General features: G+C 42.2%; 2 protein-coding genes across 3 annotated transcripts; one reads left to right on the forward strand and one right to left on the reverse strand.

Annotated features, from left to right (window-relative positions):
• Positions 1–199: 199 nt before the first annotated feature.
• LOC115784424 (uncharacterized) lies at positions 200–8,034 on the reverse strand. The gene is made up of 3 exons (XM_030735634.1): positions 7,895–8,034; positions 928–7,452; positions 200–479 (listed from the first exon to the last, which is right to left on the reverse strand). The coding sequence occupies exon 2, from the start codon at positions 7,219–7,221 to the stop codon at positions 1,210–1,212; it is 6,012 nt and encodes a 2,003-aa protein (XP_030591494.1). The 5' UTR covers positions 7,222–7,452; positions 7,895–8,034; the 3' UTR covers positions 200–479; positions 928–1,209.
• A 4,836-nt stretch (positions 8,035–12,870) lies between these two features.
• Positions 12,871–24,227, forward strand: LOC115783982 (uncharacterized). Of its 2 annotated transcripts, none has more exons than XM_030735012.1 (14): positions 12,871–13,062; positions 13,908–14,204; positions 19,502–19,825; positions 19,966–20,256; positions 20,341–20,652; positions 20,767–21,051; positions 21,185–21,475; positions 21,560–21,871; positions 21,986–22,270; positions 22,412–22,741; positions 22,859–23,176; positions 23,290–23,577; positions 23,652–23,800; positions 23,992–24,227. In XM_030735012.1, exons 1-14 carry the CDS (start codon positions 13,044–13,046, stop codon positions 23,998–24,000), a joined length of 3,510 nt encoding a protein of 1,169 aa, XP_030590872.1. In that variant the 5' UTR covers positions 12,871–13,043; the 3' UTR covers positions 24,001–24,227. The 2 variants fall into 2 exon arrangements, with proteins under 2 accessions (XP_030590872.1, XP_030590871.1); XM_030735011.1 differs by lacking the exons at positions 12,871–13,062; positions 13,908–14,204 and adding exons at positions 15,615–15,751; positions 17,060–17,184 and having other exon boundaries at positions 18,606–19,825.
• Positions 24,228–24,470: the final 243 nt, after the last annotated feature.

A 24,470-nucleotide genomic window follows, 5' to 3' on the forward strand; every position in this document is an offset into this window, starting at 1 on the left:
CTGCACTGAGTCGAGAGGACATCCTAGGACAGAGCTGGCTTTCCTGATGAGCTTGTCTATCCTCTTCCTCTCAGCTGTAGACAAGCTGCTGCTCCAACATACTGCTGCATAGAAGATGGCTGATGCCACCACAGAGTCATAGAAGGTCTTCAGGAGTGTCCCCTGCACTCCAAAAGACCTCAGCCTTCTCAGCAGGTAGAGTCTGCTCTGACCCTTCCTGTAGAGCGCATCAGTGTTATGAGTCCATTCCAGTTTATTGTTTAGGTGAACACCCAGGTACTTATAAGAGTCCACTATCTCTGTTTAGACGAGTGACTGTTTATGGACTGTAAGGGCTGGGCCGGAGTATCATGGGACCGCCCCGGTGTGTCGGTAAGAACACCTCGAGAGTCTGGATGTTGGCGAAACTTTAATAAGGATCATGCAGCACGGCTATACACAGAGCTCAGCATGTAGGGATCACAGATGCAACTTGTGGTCTAAGAGAGAAATAAGATGAACACTGGTTTGTAATGCTAATGCATACATTCACTACATATATTATCAAACACTGTATAACACACCAATAATGCAGGTAGAGTAAACTGACATTGATATCCTGTTTGTGGTCAGACATATCCATTTAACTATGAGTGGGTTGAAAAGGAATTAGTGCTCCACTGCATAACATTGTGCTCAATAAACGCTCTCATTAATATAGTCAGCTGACAGTAATGCAAACAATCACAAATGGATTAATATATAGCAGGCACAACCAACAAATCGCTAGCTTAGCCTCTAATACAGCAAACAGCTAAGTACAAACAGGCTAATCGCTAACGCTAATCGCTAACGCTAATCGCTAACGTTAGCCACGAACATTAGCCGCCAGCGCTAACCGCGCTACATCGGCATACAACAATCAACATTAACAATGGAAACACTCACGGATCATCAGTGACACACAATCTCGCATCTGCTACAAGGTGAGCAGCTCTGCAGTCACAGGCACTGCGAGGCTGGATTGTCTGGAGAGTCGGCGATGAGTGCTCCTAATGGCGTCTGTGTCTGTCTGCACTTGAAAGGAAAACGGGAACGTACCAAGTACGTCGTGTGTGATCTGGGCGCATGCGCGAACTGTCGGCTGCAGCCCTTAGTCTTTCTAACACTGCCGCCCCCACATTTGATGCCAAATGTGCTCCCTAGAAAGACTGAAGTGAGCCTCCCTGCTCACGGCCCATTGACCTCCTCCTCCGGCATCTTAGGCAGAATGATGAGACGAGTGATTGGCCTGGTGTATATCTTGTCCTCGATCTGTATCTCGGCCGTCCTGACATGACCATCTGGGCCTGGGAACACTTTCACCACCTTTCCGATTCTCCAAACCGATCGAGGCACCTGTGAGTCTACTACCATGACTACGGCTCCAACCATCGTATCTGCGGTAGTGGTCCTCCACTTGTTCCGTAGCTGCAGACCAGGTAAGTAGTTCTTTACGAATGCCGTCCAGAACCTGTCTGCCAGCACCTGAGAGTGCCTCCACCTCCGACGTCCAAGGAGCTCGGATTGCGGATAGACTACCTGGGGCAGGGAGCTGTCTGGCCGCCCCATCAGCAGGTAATTGGGCGTGACAGGGTCAACGTCTGCTACATCGGCCGAAACGTAACCTAGCGGCTTAGAGTTGAGTATGGATTCAATCTCTATTAAAATGGTTCTGAGAACTTCGACGCTCACAGTCTGAGCACCCAGAGTGGTGTACAGGGCAGACTTTACTGACCGGATCTCGCGCTCCCATGCTCCGCCGAAGTGAGGTGCCGCTGGTGGATTGAAGTGGAACGCAATCTGCTGTGTGGCTAACTGCTGCTGGAGGTCAGGACATAGGCTGGAAAAGGTGTCCCTCAGCTCCCGCTCACCTCCTCGGAAATTGGTTCCTTGGTCTGAGTACAACTCTGCTGGCTTGCCTCGCCGAGCTACAAACCTCCGGAGAGCCATCAAGAAGGTGTCACAGTCAAGTGAAGGTAACACCTCTAGGTGTACCGCTCTGGTGGTGAGGCACTTAAAGAGTATACCCCATCGTTTCTCCGTTCTTCGGCCAACCTTCGCCAGGAGCGGTCCGAAGCAGTCAATACCACAGGAGTAGAACGCTGGCTTAAACAATCTAAGCCTTGGCGGTGGTAGGTCAGCCATCCGTTGTACAGCAGGTTGGGATCTCCATCGACGGCACTCGACACACACCTGCTGGCAACGCTTTACGGCCTCACGCCCCCTTAGGATCCACACCCTGCGTCTTAACTCCGCGAAGACTCGTTCGGGCCCAGGGTGGCACAGTTTGGTGTCATACTCCTGGATGAGTAATTTGGTGGTCGGGTGACTAGGGTCAAGTACAATGGGGTGTACTGCAGCTGGATCTAATCCTTCCCCTCTACGGAGTCGTCCACCCACTCTAACGACTGCATGCGTTGTGTCGAACTCCGGAGCAAGGCAAAGGAGACGACTATTGGATGCTACGGGCTTCCCTGCCTTGAGGAGGTCATAGTCATCTGCAAAGCTCTCTTGCTGCGCCCTCTGGAAAGCAAAGAATTCGGCATCATGGTATGTACTAGCTGTAGGTGGCCCTGACAGCCCAGCCGCCCCGTGAAGCTCCTGCGCTAGTGTTTCCATCAACTCCTTCCAAGTCTTGAATAGGGACCAGTCCATACTCGGCGGATCAGTGGTGCTACTCAGACCACAGAAAGCCGAACGTCTGAGTTCAGTAGTGTCTCCAGACTCGGAGGAATGCTGCAAAGGAAGGGTTGGCCACTCTTCCGGGGATAACTGCAGAAATTTGGGTCCCTGACTCCACCGGCTTGGTTCCCCTAGGTGTTGCAGGGACTTCCCCTTTGTGAGGTCATCTGCCGGATTCCGTGGGGAATCAATGTATCGCCAGGACTGGAGGTCCGTAAGCTCCTGTATCTCTGCTACCCGGGTGCCTACGAACACTTTGAAACGACACGACTCTGAATGTAGCCATGTAAGGACAGTGGTGGAGTCACTCCAAAGCACACAGTGGCGAATCTCAAGGGTGAGCTCATTCCTTAGTAGCTTGGCCAACTGTGCTCCTGTGACTGCTGCACATAGTTCGAGTCGGGGAATGGAAAGTTGCTTCCGAGGGGCAACTCTTGAGCGTGCAAGAAGGAACGCAATGCAGATCCTCCCTTTGGGATCTTCAGACCGCAAGTAAGCGACCGCTCCATACGCTTTCTCAGAGGCATCACAGAATATGTGGATGTCTCTCCTGGTTGCAGCGTGGTCCATCTCTGCCGGTGTGTAACATCGAGGCAGTTGTATGTGAGGTAGGTGTTCGAGTTCACGTTCCCAGGTGCGCCAGGCGGTCAGAAGCTCTGTTGGGAGACTGGGGTCATCCCAGTCCCTCCGCCGGTCCCATAGCTGCTGGACCAGGACCTTTGCCCTTGTGGTGTAGGGTAGCAAGAATCCGAGTGGGTCGTACTGACTGGCGAGCACTCGGTAGATGTTCCGCATGGTCACCGTGTCATAGGTGATAGGCCTGTGCTTGTAACTGAAGGTGTCCGCGTCACACTGCCAGCACAGTCCTAAGGTGGACTCGCGCGCTTCCAACTTATCACATGTTAGCCATAGCTCTAGCTTCTCTGACCTGGCCTCGGCCGGGAGGTGGCTGATGACGCCCGGCACGTTGCTCGCCCACTGCCGGATCTCAAACCCTCCACTTTGGAGAAGGTCTCTAAGGTTGTTGATCAGTTGTATGGCCTCTTGTGTGGATGGCACGCTCTGGAGGCAATTGTCCACGTAGAAGCCTTTCTCTATTGAGAAGCGCTCTGTGCTTCCAGGCTTGCTGTAGTCAAAGACATGCCTCTGCAGGGCATAGGTGGCACAGCAGGGGCTGCACGTGGTACCGAAGGGCAGCACCCGCCACTCGTAGACTTCCGGCGGGTTCTCTCTCCGCATGTTACACCAAAGGAAGCGCAGAAGGGGCCTGTCTTCTGGTAGTAACCGCACTTGGTGAAACATGCCCTTGATGTCACCACTAACACCGACACAGTGTTCTCTGAACCGCAGAAGGACGCCTAGTAAGGAAGGGCTCAAGGCAGGGCCAGGTAGCAGGTACTCATTTAGACTGAGGCCCTTGTATCGAAAGGAACAGTCGAATACGACTCGATTTTTCCCATTGTGTTGCACCAGGTGGTGTGGGATGTACCAGCTTTCTCCACTGGATGAGATATCTGGCCTGACTACTTTAGCAACTGTACCGGCGGCCTCCAGGTTCGCAATCTCGGCTTCATAAGCAGCTGCACTCATGGGATCTTGTAATAGGCGTTTCTCCAAGCTCCTAAGCCTTGGCATTACTGCCTCCATGGGGGCCTGGAAGGACGGAAAGGTTTTCCTCCGAAGTAGAGGGGTCGCATACCGGGAGGTACCATGAACCTCAACGCGCTGTGTTTTGGACTCCAGGAGATCAGTGGCTTGTTGGTCTTCTCGTGATCGTGTCACCTGCTTCTCGCTCCTCGATGGTAAGAGGTCGAGCTGCCAGAGCTTCTCTACATTCCTCAGCAGTTCTGCTTCTCGAGGACTGAGCGACATGAATAAACACTGCTGAGGTGATAGCTGGAGCTCTGCCATCCGAGCCGGCCCCTGGAGAGTCCAACCAAGCCTGGTCTTTATGGCCGCAGGACCACCGGGGGGACCTAGACGCACCGGTTCGTCCGGTGTAATCAAGTGAGGGTTGTCGGCCCCGATGAGCAACATAGGCCGTACCTTGTCGAAGGCTTGGAGTGGGAGGTCATGGAGGTGTTTGAACCTTCTCTTGAGTGCAGCCACAGGATAGGTGTGATCAGCTAGGCTTAGACGTTCGGCAGTGAAGGCATCCTTGACCTGGAAGGTTCGGTTGGGTTGGACGGTAGATGAAACTCTGAAGGTAACGGAGGCGCCATCCAGGGTTTGTACATCCTGTCTGATGGTCCGCAGGGCTAAAGATTCTGGGTGGCCTTGGAGGCCTAGCTTATGTGCTGCTGCAGTCAGGATCATTGTGCGTTCTGAGCCATCGTCTAGGACCGCGTAGGTATCAAGTGTCTGGTTCTCGTAATGAAGAAGAACCCGGACAACCTTCAAGAGGACCCGGCTGCATTCTGCTGGCCGATCAAGGTATAGCGTCTCTGTAGCCGAGCTGACCAGACAGGACCTCTCCCTTGCCTGCCTAACATTGACCTCATGTAGTATCTGGAGGTGTTTGCCCTGACACTTGCTGCAGAGTTTCTTCAGGTCACATTGGGCCGCTTGATGTGCTCTGCCGCACCGCCAGCAGCGTCGGTTAGACTTTATCCACTGGATAACTTGGGCCTTATCAAAGGACTTAAAGGTGTCGCACTGGCTCAGGAAATGATCCTCACACTCACAATATGGGCAGTACGCGTGCTTGTTCCTTTTCTTACCTGGTGGATCAGGTTTCGACTGGGGTGGTTCTACTGGCTGCTGGTCAGGAGTAACCTCGACCCCATGCAAGATCGTGGCTGGACGAGGATTCTTGGTGTCATGCCGCTGATCCGAGCGCCGTTTCCCCTCGGGCCGAGGGTCCTGGAAGCTAGCATGGCTCTCACTATCCTGGCACCACGCCTCATATTGCAGCCAATCGGAGAAGTCGGTGAGATTGTACCCAACTCCTGATCGACGGAACGTACATCTCCGAAATTCTGATCGCAGGTCAGAGGGAAGTTTACTCAAGAGCCGCTCGACGTGGGACCTGCACTGCAGCTCTGCTATACCTTCACGTCCAAGGGTCTGGAGCATTCCCACCAAGGCTCTCACCTGTAAAGCAAACTTCTGAAAGGCTTGGGAATCTCCTCGTCGGATGTCTGGAGCGTTCATCACCGTGGCGATCTTCTTCAAGGCCAACTTGTGCGGTTGACCAAATCTGTCGGTCAAGGCAGCCATCGTGTCCGAATAAGGTGTAGATGAATTTAAATAGGCATCAGCTACAAGGCGAGCCTCCTCTAGTTTGAGGTGGTCCAGGAGAATTTGGTAACAGAACAGTTCGGTGGCGTCAGGAGGTAGAAGGTTCTCCAAAGCGATCTTGAGACGGGTGAATTCACTAGGGTCTCCTCTGGCGAAGTCGGGAATGGTTGGAACGGGTCCCCGGTACGTCCTCTCTCTAAGGAAGGCGGGGGGTTGGTGTACTGGTGCAACGTGCGCCATAGGGTGTGGCTCATACCTCACCTGAGGGCCTGAGGGTGCGCTCGACGGCTTGCGGGTAGCTAAGCTCGGTGGTTCGGCAAGTCTGGTTGGAGTCCAGCCGGGAACCGGATGGTGCAGGTAACCCTGAATGTAGGCCTGACTGAATGAAGATGGCTGAGGAAAATAATCACTCGGCTGATACTGGGGTGGAGGTAGCTCATGGTGTGGCTGCTCACCTGGATATTGTTGACCCACCTGTGGATTCCTCAGCACGCGGCCCTCTGCTTGATCCTTGATGAGTTGTAACTCCCGCATCATGCGGTTGATGGAGTCCATCAGGTCTTGTTCTCGTGCGGAGGTGGGGTGTTTATCAGGGCCCTGAGGATAATGACTAGCCTGAGGCGCAGGCGGTCTAAACCTCAGAGGCTGTGGTCGTAGCACTGGTTCTCCATGCGATTTCCAAGCAGACTTGGGCTGCGGGTCATGGGAGGCACCACCGGGGGGCTGACAGAAGGAAATAACATTCTCATCATCATAAGCACTCAACTGCAACTTATCACTATGAGACACAGACTGTCTATATAACCCAACATGTCCATCATGAGGCACTGACTGTGCCTCCTGCTGATCAGGGCCCTCCCACGGTCTATAGAAGGCAGAAGGAGATGTCTGGTTGCTCCCAGCGGGACCGATCAGCTGTGCACTGGACCGGGAAGGGTACCATGCGTTCTCCTCAAGTGTAGGTGTCGCGGCGGATCGTCGTCCCCCAACGGGGCTCCACTCCTCCGCTGTAGACTCGGCATACTGGCTGATAGGGCTGGCGCTGGTGGGGCGGGATGCCCGCACCGTCCTCCTTCCCACTTCTGCCGCGGCCACGTTGGGAGTCCAGTCCTCTGAACCCTGTGTATGCTGTGCTGCATGTGGTGCCGGGGGTGGCTCTATCGGTTCCCAACCTGCTGCTCGGACCTCATAATCTCTCAGGTAAGCAGGCAGGTGAGACTGACGCTTAGGGCGTGTAGAAGCTGCAGGAAGCTCCTCACCAGGTCGAGGAGGCTGCATCACATAGGCGTAAATCCAAGGCAGCCTCACGAAATCCGGCTCGAAGGACCGCTGTTTAGACGAGTGACTGTTTATGGACTGTAAGGGCTGGGCCGGAGTATCATGGGACCGCCCCGGTGTGTCGGTAAGAACACCTCGAGAGTCTGGATGTTGGCGAAACTTTAATAAGGATCATGCAGCACGGCTATACACAGAGCTCAGCATGTAGGGATCACAGATGCAACTTGTGGTCTAAGAGAGAAATAAGATGAACACTGGTTTGTAATGCTAATGCATACATTCACTACATATATTATCAAACACTGTATAACACACCAATAATGCAGGTAGAGTAAACTGACATTGATATCCTGTTTGTGGTCAGACATATCCATTTAACTATGAGTGGGTTGAAAAGGAATTAGTGCTCCACTGCATAACATTGTGCTCAATAAACGCTCTCATTAATATAGTCAGCTGACAGTAATGCAAACAATCACAAATGGATTAATATATAGCAGGCACAACCAACAAATCGCTAGCTTAGCCTCTAATACAGCAAACAGCTAAGTACAAACAGGCTAATCGCTAACGCTAATCGCTAATCGCTAACGTTAGCCACGAACATTAGCCGCCAGCGCTAACCGCGCTACATCGGCATACAACAATCAACATTAACAATGGAAACACTCACGGATCATCAGTGACACACAATCTCGCATCTGCTACAAGGTGAGCAGCTCTGCAGTCACAGGCACTGCGAGGCTGGATTGTCTGGAGAGTCGGCGATGAGTGCTCCTAATGGCGTCTGTGTCTGTCTGCACTTGAAAGGAAAACGGGAACGTACCAAGTACGTCGTGTGTGATCTGGGCGCATGCGCGAACTGTCGGCTGCAGCCCTTAGTCTTTCTAACAATCTCAATGTGTACTGCAGTCTAGTGAATCATGAATAAGTCCTCAAGGTCACAAATAATTAGAAGGTATGCGGGTACAGTATCTGCACATGGCCTTTGCATTCACTCTCTGATGACAGAATGTACACCACTCTGACCCAAGTCGACCTTCACATATTTGTAGCTGCAGAAAACTGGGCTTCTCTGCTTAGGCTGCTGCCCCTGCAACCTGGCCCTGGATAAGCGGAAGAAAATGGATGGATTTTTTTTTTTTCTCTAGAATGATTAGCAACACAGAACATGATGGCAAAATGGTCTCAAAAGTCTGAATAGCCCACAAGGTGATGTGAAGCTAGAACTGCTTTTTCAGCTGCTGCTACTGCTTGCAAGCTAAGAGGAAGACCTGCTTCTACTGAGTCCAGTTAGAATGAGAACAATGCCACTGGTCGTTGTCATTCTCCACGGATTGCTGCAATCATTTTGGAGAGATGGACTTACTATATGAAATGGTCTCATGGCCTAGATAGGTCATTTTCTCCAAAGCCCACTGTAATTTGGAGAGGCTCGCCTTGTGACCATTCTCAGCGAGGTATTTCAGCAGTACTTTTGTGCCGGTATCGCAGGCCTGCTTAAAAGTAGAACAGCTTACAGGCACCTGGGTGGCTTAGTGGTGAAGCCGGAGACCACATACATATGCCGCGTTGCGGTGCGGGAGGCGCGGGTTCGTGTCCCGGCCCGTTGCCAATTTGCCTGTGTGTCTTCCCCTGTATTTTTCCTCCATTTCCTGTCTCTCTCCACTATGATGAAAACTGCTGTGGCCAAAAATGCAAAAAAAAAAGTAGAACAGATTATTAATTCACTGACATGTGCAACAATTTGACCCCTCTGAAGGGATAAAAATTCATTGTTGTTTTTTTGTCAGTACACTGATAAATATAATCTTGATCATCTTGTTCAATTTTTAATTAACTGTAAAAAAACTTTTGGCTTTGGTTGTCAGTGAGAGCCCCTAAGGCTGCACATTTACCTTTTGTCCAATATACACTATGTATGCACACCCTTTCAGTTTCCTGTCTCTCCCACTGCTCCCTCAACATGTTTGTGTGTTTTTGTGCATCACCAGTTCATCACAAACAGCAAACACAGTAGTGTGTTCCACTGGCATGCATCCAGCAGTGAATCCAACTTGTAGTTAACATCTCTCAACTTTCTGTTCACTTGTGTTATAATCAAGCTATCTCTCCCTGACACAATGACAATCAGCTATTTTAATGTTGAATTCCAACCCAACAAGTTGGCAGGACAGCATGGTGACAACAGAAACGCATGTTTAAAAGCTCCATATTCATTGTGGTCATATTGTAAATCTCTTGTGTTGTTCAGTCTTTAGAAGCTAACTCAGAAAGAGAGAGAGAGAGAGAGTCTAAATAAATATCAGTAGTATTGAAAGTAGCTGTACACAAAGACACGTCTGTGAGATGGTTATGAATAATTTTTCCTCTAATGGTTAAACCTTTATTTGTGACGAAATTCCTGAAGTCATTACTAGCTAAGGTCAAAGGAATACTTTAAAAGAGTCCTGACTCTTAGTCAGCCTGGCTACAGTGCTGAAAAGAAACCTAGAGATGTTCTTGTTTTCTTCAATCAGTGGTGAATAGATGTCAGAGCTCTACAGAGGGCTTTTTTTTTTATAGAGCACCAAACTCTTTTTCCAGGTTAATGAAGAGCTATATTGTTCTTTCTTGTTAATTTTTATTATTAATTGATTTTTTTGCTGGTTTTGTTTTTTTGGTGGTCTGGGAATAGACACAGTCTCTATGGGGATGGGGTTTTGGGGGGATGACAGGAGGAGAGAAGCTGCAGAAAGGTGTGAGACTGCAAACCTGCTTCCTGGTCTAAAGAATGTTACAACAGTACACAAATGTTAGATGAGTTGAAACACAAATTTTTCATTACACCATCAGGATTAATATTCCTGATGAAGATGTTTAAGACTGACCTCATTTTAAATACTTTATATTCTGTTCATCATGTTCTATAATGCATCATATTCTATAAAATTATGTTTGCAGTTTGACTGTCGTATGATGACCACATATCTCAAACACCTTTTAACTGGGGATGTTGTTGGGGACTAATTTCTTAGTAGATGAAACAAGAAAAAAATAGACTAGCTGACTATTCTAAAACTAAGAAACACTCAAAAATCAAGTTAAATTTGAGGAGTGTTTAATGGACAGTGTCAAAAAGTGTCTAAACAAAGGCATCTGAAATCATTAATCACATTCTTCAATAATGATAAGAACTGTGTGGCGCCTCGCATTGCGGATTTTGTACATTGCACATTATACTCAAAACAGACAACTAGGAAAAAATAACTTATGTTATGTATATGAAAATGCGTTACAGCAAACGAACCCAAAACATGTTCTATGCCTGATGGGTTTCATAATGAGGTCTCATACTAGCTGGTTGCAAAAAGTTCTATAATCTGGCCCAAACTGTCTTAATAACCTTTTTTTTTTCTCTAGGTGTCTTTCATCTCCTTTTGCATTTCTGCAAATCTGACTGTGCCACTGCTCTACAGCATTCCACAACAAATTGATACAACAGCATCTTCTTCAAGATGCATAGCACTTTATTTTGATGACAGATTTAAGGGAATCTTGCTCATCATTCCTGCTCTGAAACAGCAACTAAACAAATGATCACCTGATTTAACATTAAAAATTAAATTTTATAATTCATAATTCCTTACTAAAACAGAGGAGAATGTTCACCTACATCAAGCAAGTTTGAGTTAAACCAAAAACAAGTACTGACTGTTCAGTATTAAAACATATACATGGCCTTTAGGGCAACAAAACTCTGTCAGTAACATTATCTCATACTGGCTGTATGTGGTTGCTGTGACTGGAGCTGCCAAAAGAGTCTGATAAAGAGGAAGTGCTTACAAACTGCTGGCAAAATACCAACTTTTACATAACCCAGACCACAGGAAATGGTTATCTCAAGGGTTGCTGCTAATAAAGAGTACAGTGGGAATTGTTTTGTCTGTGAAACCTGAATCCTTTGGATTAAATTAAATAAGTATTTGTATTAGAAGCAGACTCTAACAGATCACTGTGACAGCTATGGCTACTTTGACTACTGGGGCAAAGGAACACAAGTCACAGTAACTTCTGGTAAGTAATAATGTCATTTAATTTCAGTTAAGTCAATCCTATATTTAACTGCTTATTTATAGTATTAAATGAAATCTTGGATATATTTTGTGCCTAATGGGATCTGCAAGAAAAAGTAAAACAGCTGTGTAAATGATGGGTAACAGTTTATCCGTTAGGTGTAATCATGTGTTAGATTACACAAGAGGCCGGCAAAATATTTTTGCATTAAAGTGCAATTGAAATCTGTCACTGTGATACTTTGACTACTGGGGAAAAGGAACAACCGTGACTGTCACATCAGGTAAAAAATAATAATAAGTGTTTTTGTCTTTGTATGTAGCGTAATAACACTTTCTAATTCTTTATATTTAGACAGCAACAGTATTTTAAAAGGGGTAGTTTTTGTATGTTGGATGTGTTGATGTCTCACACTGTGACGGTGCTTTTGACTACTGGGGGAAAGGAACCACGGTCACTGTCACAACAGGTAAAAGGAAAAAAAAAGACTTTTGTCTTCATATAGTTTTATTTATTTATTTATTTATTTATTTGGACCTCAGTGGCTCCAGCCGAGTCTTTAGTGTGCTTGTTTTTGTATGTTGGATGTGTTGATTTCTCACACTGTGACGATGCTTTTGACTACTGGGGAAAAGGAACAATGGTCACTGTCACATCAGGTAAGAGGAGCTTTCCGGCATAATAATGTTAAAAATGTCAGATTTAATTTGGATATGTTCGACTCTGAGGTGGTCGTTTTTGTATGTCGGATATGTTGAAATTTTACACTGTGACAACGCTTTTGACTACTGGGGGAAAGGCACAATGGTCACTGTCACATCAGGTAAGACGATCGAATTTCTTCTTCTTAATGTTGAGATTTAAATTCAAAAAGTGTTTTTTTTTCTATGAATATTAATGTTTTCATATATTGACACATATTAATTACTAAAATACTGTAAGTTCATAATCTGTACACTCAGTTTAAACTGGTTAAAAATTAGGTTTTATTGAGGTGTCTGAATTTCTATTTGCAAACAACGAGAAGATACCTTTTTATTATAATTAAGATGGAAAATGTAGAAATATAGGAACAAATTTTTAAATAAATGGTGAATAATTCTTTATCCTGTTACCGCGACTTTGACTACTGTGGAAATGGAACAGTGGTCACTGTCGCTTCAAGTATGAATTTTTATATTTATTTTAAAAGTTAAATTCTTATTTTCCTGTTTAATTATATGTAATATGACAAAGAATTTGCTAAAACCTAACCCTTGTGGTTCTTTCTCTTTGATTATATTGGAACATAATTATATAACTAAATATTAAGCTTAGAATGATTCAAAATTAACAGAGTTTCACAGAAGTTAGTTTTTGTGAGAGGTGCAAAAAGACTCTGTTAACTGTGATAACTGGGCTTTTGACTACTGGGGGGAAAGGTACAACGGTTACAGTCACATCAGGTAAGATGATCTAATTCTTTCTGTTTAAGGTTAAAATTTGGATTTTAAAACTGTGATATTTTAAAGAAATATTGTGGTTGTGAGAAAATTCAATGCGTTCATTTCTAGAATACTGCAAAATAAATGTGTTATAATTTGCAGTCTTAGTTTAAATGTTGGTGGTGAAATCAGGTTTTGTTTAATCTTCTGATTTTCTATTTGCAAACAATAAGGAGAATATATGAGATAGTAGATTATTATAAGGTGGAAAGGTTTTTGTATGAAGTGGTGCATAACTTGTTAGACTGTGACTACGGTTTTGACTACTGGGGGAAAGGCACGATGGTCACCGTCACCTCAGGTATGAATTGTTATATTTCTAACTAAAGAGAGAAAATTCTCATCCCTCCACTACAATATAATGTCATTATTTTCACATGGGTACAACCATAGGGAGAAGTTTATTAATGTAAATAATTATATCAACAGTTTTTGTAGCCTGATCTGTAAAAAAAATTAATAATAATCATTTTGGGCTAAATAATCTCTAAAATCAAAGTCAAAGATTTTTATGTGAAAAGACTGCATTAAGTACCACAAATGGGCTTTAAAATACTCAGAAAATGTATTGTAACCAAAGGCGATAACACTGTGATCAGATATAATTAGTCTAATTTTAATTTTAAACCTGCATAGTATACAAGTTATAGGTAGGTTGTTAGTATTTTAGCCTTTTTTTTAAGAACAATGTAGAGTCAGTACTGTGCTTTTGACTACTGGTGAAAGCAGTCATCGTTTCATCAGGTAAGAACACCATTTAATCTCAAACACGGCTGCTGAGACAGGATTAAATTTATTGTCTTTTTCCATCAACATTGTGAAAAGACATTTACAGATTTATGCCATTCTTTATTGAATTTTTTTGAACAAATTATTTTTTGTTGATGTTCTGCATTTGAAATGTTTTACTGCAGACTAACAAAGAGTGAAGCTTATAATATATAATAGAACTGAGGGAGGTTGGTGGACAAATAGCCTCTGAATAAATGTTGCAGAGAACAATTAAGAAGTATTTTATTATGGGCTTTATTATACAACACAGTCGGCTCGTTTGATTTCTCTTTAACCAATTCTAGTTTAAAATGTTTGTTTCATTATTATATTTCAATTTTGGTTCATTAATTACTGTTGTTTCACTTTTATTAGCCTCTTCAACTGGACCAACTGTGTTTCCTCTGATACCATGTGGCTCTGAGAGCGGAGAGATGGTCACTCTTGGCTGCCTTGCCACCGGCTTTAACCCTTCTTCAGTGACTTTCTCATGGAACAAAGGCGGCACTGCCTTGGAGGACTTCATTCAGTACCCTGCAGTACAGAAGGGCGATGTTTATACTGGAGTCACTCAAGTCCGAGTGAGGAGACAGGACTGGGATGCAAGACAGAATTTCCAGTGTGCTGTGACTCATGCTGCTGGGAATGCACAGACTCCTGTCGTAAAACCACGTAAGACTCCTGCTACGTCATATTTAATTACTTTTTCTTGGTTCATTTGACTTCTAATACGTTTACATAAAAGCACTGATAACATTTTTAAAGTAAAGAATTTAAAAGGTATAAGCAGCTTGACAAAAAACAATAGCCATTAAATTGGCATGTTATGATTATAAAAATACATAACCCTTACTCAGTACAAGTTGGACTTTTTGTTTAGTTTTTTGTGCAGCAAATAATTAAATTGCTAGTAAAGTATTAATGACCTACACTTATTGATTGCTACTTCTGATAAATGTTATCTAGTTCATCTAAACTTTTTTGCTTTTGTTGTGGATTTTTTGAAGAATTAAAAAAAAAAAATTCATTCATGTACTGTACATCTTCAGCACCTCTCTGAGAAAAACACAGTATTATAGCACTGTGTGCCTCTTTCCATCGATCTACATTATTCTAATCCTTTCTAATTTCTGCCTGTGTCCCTCCACTGTCATTGTGCATTGATTATTAACCTAATTAACATTAACATTAAGTCTGTGTTTGCTTGCCAGTCAATGTATATGCAGAAGTGAGCACTGACGCTCTGCTGTTCAGTTATTTAATTTTTTTGTCTATGGAAATCAAATTTTATTTCAGATTTAAATAAATAAAACTGTTTACTTGAGGAGCAGAATAAACTTGTTTACAAACAAGATCTATATAATATAAACACTGTAGCACAATGTTTACCTCAGCTTCTGCATATATATTTATATATATATATATATATATCCCTGCTTCTGCATACATATATTTGTGTATATCTTTGTTTTTCAGTGGTGTTTCGTAAGAATGCAACTCTTAAAGTGTTTTCGTCTTCTGATGAGGAAAGCTGTACCATCTCCTGCTTTGCCAAAGAGTTTGCACCAAAAAAACATACGATAACATGGCAGAAAAATGGAGTGGACATCACCAGCAAAAAAGATATGATCAGTACAGTTTCAGAACCGATACAACTGAATGAAAATAAGGTGTATAATGCAGTGAGTGTTCTCACAGTAAATTCCAATGACTTGGATGGAAACACTGAATTTTCATGTCTGTTTGATGGAGGAGAAAAACAGTCTTTGAATAAATCTGTGCCTTGCAAAGAGTGCAGAGGTGAGTAACTGATACTTTTCCTTTTAAAAGAACTGTACGTGTATTTTCCCCCATGGTTTTGTAAAAGATTGTATTCAATAACTGTTCATTGCTTCTTTACTTAGGTATCCCATGTCCTACAGATAATGTGAAGGTAGATATCATCGGCCCCACAACTAAGAGCATGCTTTTACATAAAAAAGGAACTGTGACATGTAAAGTCACAGCAGAAAATAAAGGACTCAGTATAACTTGGGAGAGAGAGGATGGAAGAGATGTATTAAGCAATCCAATGACTAAAGTCAATGGCAATGGGAAGACATACAAGTCTGAAATTGACATCACCTTTGACGAATGGGCCAGGGGTGTGGAACGCACTTGTCTTGTTCACCACGACGATTTGCTGGAGCCAATGACGAGAACTTATACAAGGAGATTCGGTAAGAAAATTATTCAGAAACTGTTTACTGTGAGCCTGTTTACTCCTTATTGCCATCTTGAAATCAATCAGTGTGTCTGTGTGTGCATTGTTGTTGTTGTTTCTTCTCTTGCACAGATTCCCAGTATTATTTAGGTTCATTTATGTGTGTCATAAAGTCTCTCATGTTCTCTGATGCTTACAGGACAACGACTTGAGCGTCCTTCAGTTTTTATGCTGCCTCCATTAGAACACACTAGCAAAAAAATGGTGACCCTGACTTGCTTTGTGAAAGACTTCTTCCCTAAGGATGTTTATGTGTCCTGGCTTGTGAATGACGATGAAGCAGACTCATCTGCATTTAGTACCACAGAACCTATTGAAACCAAAGGAAGCTATTCTGCTTACAGCCAGTTGTTTGTCAGCCTGGACCAGTGGAAAAGGCCTGATGCCGTCTATAACTGTGTAGTGTACCACGAATCTGTGGTCAACACAACTCAAGCTATTGTCAGGTCCACTGGGTACAAAACATTTGAAAACACCAACCTCGTCAACCTCAACATGAACATCCCTGAAACGTGCAAGGCCCAGTAGATGTCATTTCATGTCTCTGTGTCTCCTGTTACTTGTTGTTTAATGTTTGTTGTTTGTGATATGACATTGTGTTTGTGTGTTTTAATGCAGATTCAAAATAAAAAAAAAACACTTTGCAACTCTGTTGATGTTTGTTATATGTAGTTCATGTCTCCATTTAAAAGGATTTTGTGTTTATCATACAGTCACAGTGCTATCCTAACATTGCATACATTAGATGTAGATAGTAGCATTGTCTATTACACAGTGACAACAAAATTTTCTGCATCACATATTCCACAACCGCTTCAGAAAATTAACAATTTAGGCAACAGTCTGTGTTCATTTCACATGCAGATAGTGCATTAACATTGTTTCCGTGACTTGTCTTTGTGTGCCTGTGTTTCCTCTACTGGGTCTTGCACCTCTAAAAGACAGATTCTTTAACACAAATCTTTTCATCTCCCAGTCAAGGGATAAATGTACAAATTTAACAATACCAGAGTCTTTCAAAAGCAAGTCAGGATTGTAGGTCTGAAAATACACAATTTATTTCTATAGTGTAGTCACTCAACATGCACCAATTATTTATGTTTTCTTTGGTTTTATGTTCTAACTGGATTGGCTGACTAACTGACACTGATTAAATTTACTATGGCATGTGAGGTCAAACGATATGTATTTACAAGGGGAAATAAACAGAATCTATAAGTTATTGTCTTGCAAACTATGTTTCAAAGAAAAATTTTCTTTCTAGGTCACAATTTCATCATCCTGGACTCTGTGGACGGAGAACAAGATAACATAACAAGTGTAGCCATCGTCTTCATCCTCCTCTTCCTCATCACTCTGCTGTTAATTTTTGGAACCACTTTTATCAAGGTAATCAGAAGTTGATATGTTGGCGCTTTGTACAAATTTACCTCAATGAGAAGAAGACAACTTTGTGAATTCAAGCAACAACAGTAAGTGAAAAAAAAACTTTTAGCATGAGTAGCATGACAGAACATATTTATTAAGCGCGTAATCACAATAGAAAACCATAATCATAAAATGATCACAACTGCCTAAGACACAGTCGTTCTGCTTTAGAAACATTTGACAGCAACTTGTTTCTGTTACAAAAAAAGATTTGGATTATCCCAGGCAGTTATTAGATTGACTCTGTTCTTTTTCACAATTCAGGACTGTTGTTGAATTAAGTTTCTGCAGCTAAAAACTATTTATTTTTTATTAGGATTATGGAGGGCTACTAATTTTATTGACAAAAGACTTCTGTAAATAATGCAAGTTCTGAAAACATAATTTAATAGTTTATTTTTTAAGACCAGCTGATATAATATTGAATGCACTGCCCAAAATTTTAGATCTATGGACAAAGACAAGGGTTAGAGGTCAGAAGCAGTTAAGTGACAGTCAGCTATGACATGCATCTTGCAAGACCATCAGAAAATGTTGGTCAGTGGATGTAAGAAATCTGTCACAGAATTTATGGTGTCGGGTATGCTGTTAAAATTATTTCAATGAAAGTTTAATCTCCACTTTGTCCTCCAAGAAAATGAACATAACAAATTGGAAATTAACTTAGATGGTTTCAGATTATAATGAAATAATGGAAATGTTTTAAAACCAGTAAAGAGTGACATGTGTGGTGGACTGAAATAATTAAACATTATGATGAAAAAATTTATTATTATACTCATGAGTCTATGATGAGTCTATGTGATATTACATGCAATAACTAATGTTAATACTAAAACATACAAAACAGGCTTAAAACCAGAGATAACTAGAAAATATAATGGTATTAAATATGTGCATTTTACCTCGTGTCCAGGTGTGAAATGTATATCTCAGTGGTTTATGTCCAGGTGACAATTTTCTGAATCTCTGTATTAATGTATTAATTAATACAGAGCACATATAAAGCAAATTGATACATTTTATATTATCTGACATGACTATTGTAAAACTATGTTAATACTGTGTGACAGTCTATTAAGGGCACCTTTATCCTGCATCTGTTAGTCTGGCAGCCTACGTGAATTTCAGCTGATACATAAAATGGTGTTCTTTAAATGCTTGTTTAGATCATTTATTTATGCAACCACAACATGAGTCAGTTACAGCATTTTAAATGTGCTGTGTGTTGATAATTTTTTTTATATGTGTAGATAATTTGTGATGTAGCAGTGTAACTTCATGTGTGAACACTGTTCATAAACAAGTAGTGGTGAGCAGTATGAATTATTTTTTTTTTGTTGCAAGTTTACCAATCAAATTATATTTGTTTTTCTTCACAGGTCAAGTAAAACAAAGGGAATGTGAAAGGACCTTTGAGTGTGAAAAAAAAAAATATATATATATTTTTCATATAATCTCATGCTATCATGTAAGTAATCACAATTGTCTTTTTAACTGCAAAAACTTTATTGCTTTTTGAAAATAAATGTTTCAGTGAAGATAAATTTGTCTTTCTTTCTTTCATTATTTTGAAACTGTTACCATTGTCTGAAGTTTTATCTGTTTAATAAGTATCATTTCTGTGTATTTAATATTTTTTCTTTTTTTTTTTTGTTTACTCTGTAGTATACAGTTATGTTCATCACATCCACAGCACCTGGAGTCAGCAGCCTGTGTTATACCGAATATGCAAAGTAGTAGATTTTACAGTCGGTTGCTTTTTAGTCTATTATTACAAGATTTGAGAAGTAAAACCTTTGGCAAAGTCATGAGAAGTGATGTGATATGCATGCAAACTGAAATGAGAAATTTAAATGTGCACTTGGTTTCTCTTACTGGCATAACCACATCTCACACCTGGTGTCTCTGATGCGCCGTTGGTCTTTGCATTGTTTCGCTTCTGTATTTTGGCACTTTTTTGGGACCTGGGTGTTACTCAATGCTTCCGCTTGCTGCTTGCCCTCATCACTCTGCCCTATCATGCATAACATCTGTGCAACAGACTTCCAGCCGTGTCTCCACCTGACTCAACAACACCAAAAAAAAAAAAAAAAAAGTAAAAGCACAACTGCCATCTAGCTTAGATACAGAGATACTACACTTAGAACTGAACTTAAACAGTTGTTCATTTATCAGAATCTGAAGGTATGTATACTTGAGGTCTTTTTTTTTCTTATGTTGACAAAATATTTATAATGAGGCATGCAAAGTCAAACTAATCTCTGTTCTACCTCAGAATTACGGATTTTCGCGCCAAACATCACACTGTACCCCGTCTGGGATGGGGAATTTGGGACCTCACCAGTAAAGCTCATCTGCACCCTAAGTGGCTACTTTCCAGATGACCTGAAACTGGAGTGGCTGCAGGACAAAAAAACACTGAGTCAAAACGATGAGGCAAACAGAAGGAAGCTGCGAAGTTTAGCGGGAGAGGAGAAAACCTTCAGCCTAAGTAGCGAGTTTAAGCCAGATATGACAGCGTGGGCAGAAGGATCAGATTTTACCTGCACTGCCAGTCTCAGTAACACTGAATATAGGAAAACAATAAAGAGCTGTCAATGTAAGTATATACAGCTACTAACTCAAAGTATACAATTAACATGCACATTTGCAGTTATATCTAAAACAATCTAAGAACAGTTTTTAGAGAAAGTTAGGTTTCATTAGCTTGCTATATTGACAAGCACATTTTTCTTACAGTCCAAAGAAGTTCTCCTCCTTCCATTCATGTGGAGCTTCCCAGCTTCGAGGCTGTAATGTCACAATCTAAGGTGCAAGCAACGTGTTTGGTCCACACTCATTTTGATGCCAAGATCACCTGGCTGATTGACGGTAAAGCTACAAGTGACAGAGTGCAAAGAGTAAACAACATAACTCATATAAGCAGTAAACTTACAGTTTTCTCGAGTCAGTGGAAGCAACTGAAGAGTTTAAAGTGCAGAGCAGAGCATAAGTGCTTCCCTTCTGCTGAGAAGACCATAGATATCTCAGGTAAGACTGCAACATGGAAATCAGACCTGACCAAAGAGGACCTGAAATAATCATTTGACTTTGTTTCTGTATATTATCATCCAGGTCCTGCAGTTAGAACTCCATTGGTGGAGATCAGACGATCTCTCCCAGATCTGCTGAAGGGAAACAGTGCAGTGTTTGAGTGTGACATCAAAGAGCTGTCGTCACATGACCTCTACGTCACCTTACAAGTGAACGATGTTGACTTTCCTGAAAAACAATATTATGATCTTCCTGAAGGCCCGGGCCTCCTTTCAATCAGTAGTCGATTCACTGTCCCTCAGGATCACTGGAGGAAAGACAAAACATTTACCTGCAAAGTGAATCAAGGCTTTTCTGCAAGCTTTAAGTCAAACTCCACTGGCAATGTTTTTGGTGAGGAGATCTACTCTTGTTTCCTTTGACTGCAGCTGATTTCACTTTGTTGCTTTATCTGTTATTTGTTTCCATTAAATGGACTAATTGATGCACTGATTCATCTTTCTTTAGCGGACCCATCAGTGGAACTTTATCTGGCCCCCAGTAACAGGCCTGAAAAACAGACACTCTTATGCTCTGGACGAGGCTTCGACCCTCAAATTATATGGTTTTCCAAGTCTCAGCAAAGGCCTCAGTCACACAGTGATATCAGCATGGGTGTGGATGGACGTGCCAGAGTAAACAGTCAACTTATTATTGATCAGTCTGAGTGGAAAACAGGGAAGGTGTTCACTTGTGAAGTGTTTGACAAGTCTCTGAATAAAAGTGTCAAGGAGGAAATGCACATTTGTTCAGGTAAAACTACAAAATAAAGGCACAAATCTATCCAAATGTCTACTTTCTAGCAACAACGAAAATAGTATATTTCATATAGATGTAATTTACTCCAGATTTAGACCTACTTCATGATTTTTTTTTTCTCTGACAGCTTTTTCAAGTTCTCCTCCTTCCATTCATGTGGAGCTTCCCAGCTTCAAGACTGTAATGTCACAATCTGATGTGCAAGCAACGTGTTTGGTCCACACTCATTTTGATGCCAAGATCACCTGGCTGATTGACGGTAAAGCTACAAGTGACAGAGTGCAAAGAGTAAACAACATAACTCATATAAGCAGTAAACTTACAGTTTCCTCGAGTCAGTGGAAGCAACTGAAGAGTTTAAAGTGCAGAGCAGAGCATAAGTGCTTCCCTTCTGCTGAGAAGACCATAGATATCTCAGGTAAGACTGCAACATGGAAATCAGACCTGACCAAAGAGTACCTGAAATAATCATTTGACTTTGTTTCTGTATATTATCATCCAGGTCCTGCAGTTAGAACTCCATTGGTGGAGATCAGACGATCTCTCCCAGATCTGCTGAAGGGAAACAGTGCAGTGTTTGAGTGTGACATCAAAGAGCTGTCGTCACATGACCTCTACGTCACCTTACAAGTGAACGATGTTGACTTTCCTGAAAAACAATATTATGATCTTCCTGAAGGCCCGGGCCTCCTTTCAATTAGTAGTCGATTCACTGTCCCTCAGGATCACTGGAGGAAAGACAAAACATTTACCTGCAAAGTGAATCAAGGCTTTTCTGCAAGCTTTAAGTCAAACTCCACTGGCAATGTTTTTGGTGAGGAGATCTACTCTTGTTTCCTTTGACTGCAGCTGATTTCACTTTGTTGCTTTATACGTTATTTGTTTCCATTAAATGGATTAATTGATGCACTGATTCATCTTTCTTTAGCGGACCCATCAGTGGAACTTTATCTGGCCCCCAGTAACAGGCCTGAAAAACAGACACTCTTATGCTCTGGACGAGGCTTCGACCCTCAAATTATATGGTTTTCCAAGTCTCAGCAAAGGCCTCAGTCACACAGTGATATCAGCATGGGTGTGGATGGACGTGCCAGAGTAAACAGTCAAATTGTTATTGATCAGTCTGAGTGGAAAACAGGGAAGGTGTTCACTTGTGAAGTGTTTGACAAGTCTCTGAATAAAACAGTCAGCAAAAACATCAGTCTCTGTTCAGGTAAAGTGAAAATGCAATTCATATAATACACATTCAGAATGCAGTGAGACTATCTTTGAATAAAAATTATTGTCATGAGATTCTTTATATGTGTCTTATGGGTTTTACATATTCTCTACTTTTCATATTATTTTTTTTCAGTAACTCCAGCATCATCTCAGATAGTCGGGGTTTATGTTCAGGGACCACCACTACAACAGCCTGAGAACAAAGGACCCATGACTATTACCTGTCTTCTGGTCGGCCCTCATCTTAATGATTTTTCCATCACCTGGAAAGTGGATGGCAAAATAATCCCTGACCAACTTGTTCATACTAATACTTCAGTAAGTCACAGCAATGGGACAGAGACTCGCCAGAGCTTCCTTCATGTGTCGGCAGAGGATTGGAATGCATATAAACAAGTTTCATGTGAAGGAAAGCATCCATGTTCCAAACAGGGCAATGAAGATCATATAAGCAAAAGCAGAGGTAATGCTTTGATAAAACTTCTATGGGTGCAACAGACAGGAAAATATAATATATTTGATGATGTTTGCTTTGATGTGACTGTATTGTTCCTCTTCTCTCCTTTTTGTGTTTTTCTAGACCTCCAAACACCAACAGTGAAGATAATGCCATCATATGCCCCTGAACCCTCTGTGTCTGATATCCTAACCCTTGTTTGCCTAGTTTCTGGATTTTTCCCAGCTAATATCATAGCATACTGGGAACAAGATGGCCAGAGAATCCCATCCTCTCATTACATTAACAGTCCTCCATGGAAATACGCAGGGAGCAGCTCTTACTCTATGAACAGCAGACTAAATATATCCAAAACTGAAGACAAAGCGTCTACGTATTCTTGTGCTGTCCAACATGAGTCATCTATAAAGCCTGTTGAACCCTCTGTAACTAATGTGTTTGGTGAGCAGCTGTTTAGCACTTAATATTTATCTGTTATTTCCATTGCTTTCATTTGAACAAGCTGATTAAAAGTGATTAACTGATTACTAAAAATGTTGTGGCTATCTCTCCAGCCTCCATGATCTACAGCCAACCATCAGCCTACTTGCTCCAGGGCTCTAATGAATTTGTGTGCCTGGTCTTTGGCTTCAGCCCTGTATCCATTAACATCACTTGGTTTCATAATGGGGGCACAGAACTGCTGAACTACAACACCAGTGAGCCCCACAGAGGCCCAGACGGAAAGTTCAGTATCCAGAGCCACCTTGACCTGTCCCAAGCCAAATTCTTTCCTGGGACGGTCCTCACCTGCAGGGTGACTCATGCCAACACCACCCTGTCCCTGAATATATCAAAACCAGGTACTAGATCATTCATTGATAGTATAACAATATTAAGGTAATAAATAACTGACAAATTTATATATCGTTTACAGACACGCAGGAGCACTGTAATTTATTTGATGACATTTTGCACGCTGATGTAAACCTCGACACAGCCGAGGAAACCTGGAATATGGTTTTCACCTTCCTTGGTTTTTTCATCATCCTCACTATTTATGCTATCATAGTTACATTGATTAAGGTAAGCATTTGCTCTTTTCTTGTTTAAAATTAAGATTCTAATCCAGTTTCTCATATAAACTGTGTGGGTTCACCATTATTATTATTATTAGCTGTTGTTGTTGTAGTTTAAAATCACACTTGTATTAATTTTAATACAAAACAATACAAAACTGCCACCAAAAGTTGTGACATTCTCTTTTTTCCTTTCAGACTAAATGATGATGCTCAGCTTCTGTGTTATGATTGAAATGAGGAACTTTGGGGATTTTTGACCGCATGTGGCCTGACTAGTTTGAACATGTAATCCGTTGTGTTTCCATTGTTACTAATGAAATTGTTCACGCTGTACAACGTTTAGTGGTTTTGCTTTGTGCTCGATGTGTCATGTATGTAAGATGAAGTGAGAAAATGAATGAAAAAATGAATAAAAGAAACTAATGCCTGAATATCTGCTCTCCACTCCTTCTTCTTGACTTCAGAAAAATGCAAACATGCTTCAGAGAATAAAAATTGATGACATATTTTGATATAAGTGTGTTTATCCTTCAGGAAATTGCTCAGCACCACAGTGCACAATGTCGCAACACAACAATTGTATTACTCAGATTTTCCACAAGAGTGAGACAAAGTTCCATGTGCTTGCAGTAATATGGGTGTCACCTGTATGTGAAAGAGGAGTCATGTTGTAA

Source organism: Archocentrus centrarchus, chromosome 8, assembly GCF_007364275.1.
Source record: "Archocentrus centrarchus isolate MPI-CPG fArcCen1 chromosome 8, fArcCen1, whole genome shotgun sequence".
NCBI classification, from domain to species: Eukaryota; Metazoa; Chordata; class Actinopteri; order Cichliformes; family Cichlidae; genus Archocentrus; species Archocentrus centrarchus.

What these genes read in the sequence shown, in the direction of transcription:
- LOC115784424 (XM_030735634.1), bottom strand. Translation starts at nt 7,221, where the DNA reads ATGCAGCCTCCTCGACCTGGTGAGGAGCTTCCTGCAGCTTCTACACGC.
- LOC115783982 (XM_030735012.1), top strand. An exon ending in GACTCCTGTCGTAAAACCAC is followed by an intron (nt 14,205 to 19,501) that starts GTAAGACTCCTG and finishes GTTCTACCTCAG; the next exon opens with AATTACGGATTTTCGCGCCA. An exon ending in GAAGACCATAGATATCTCAG is followed by an intron (nt 20,257 to 20,340) that starts GTAAGACTGCAA and finishes ATTATCATCCAG; the next exon opens with GTCCTGCAGTTAGAACTCCA.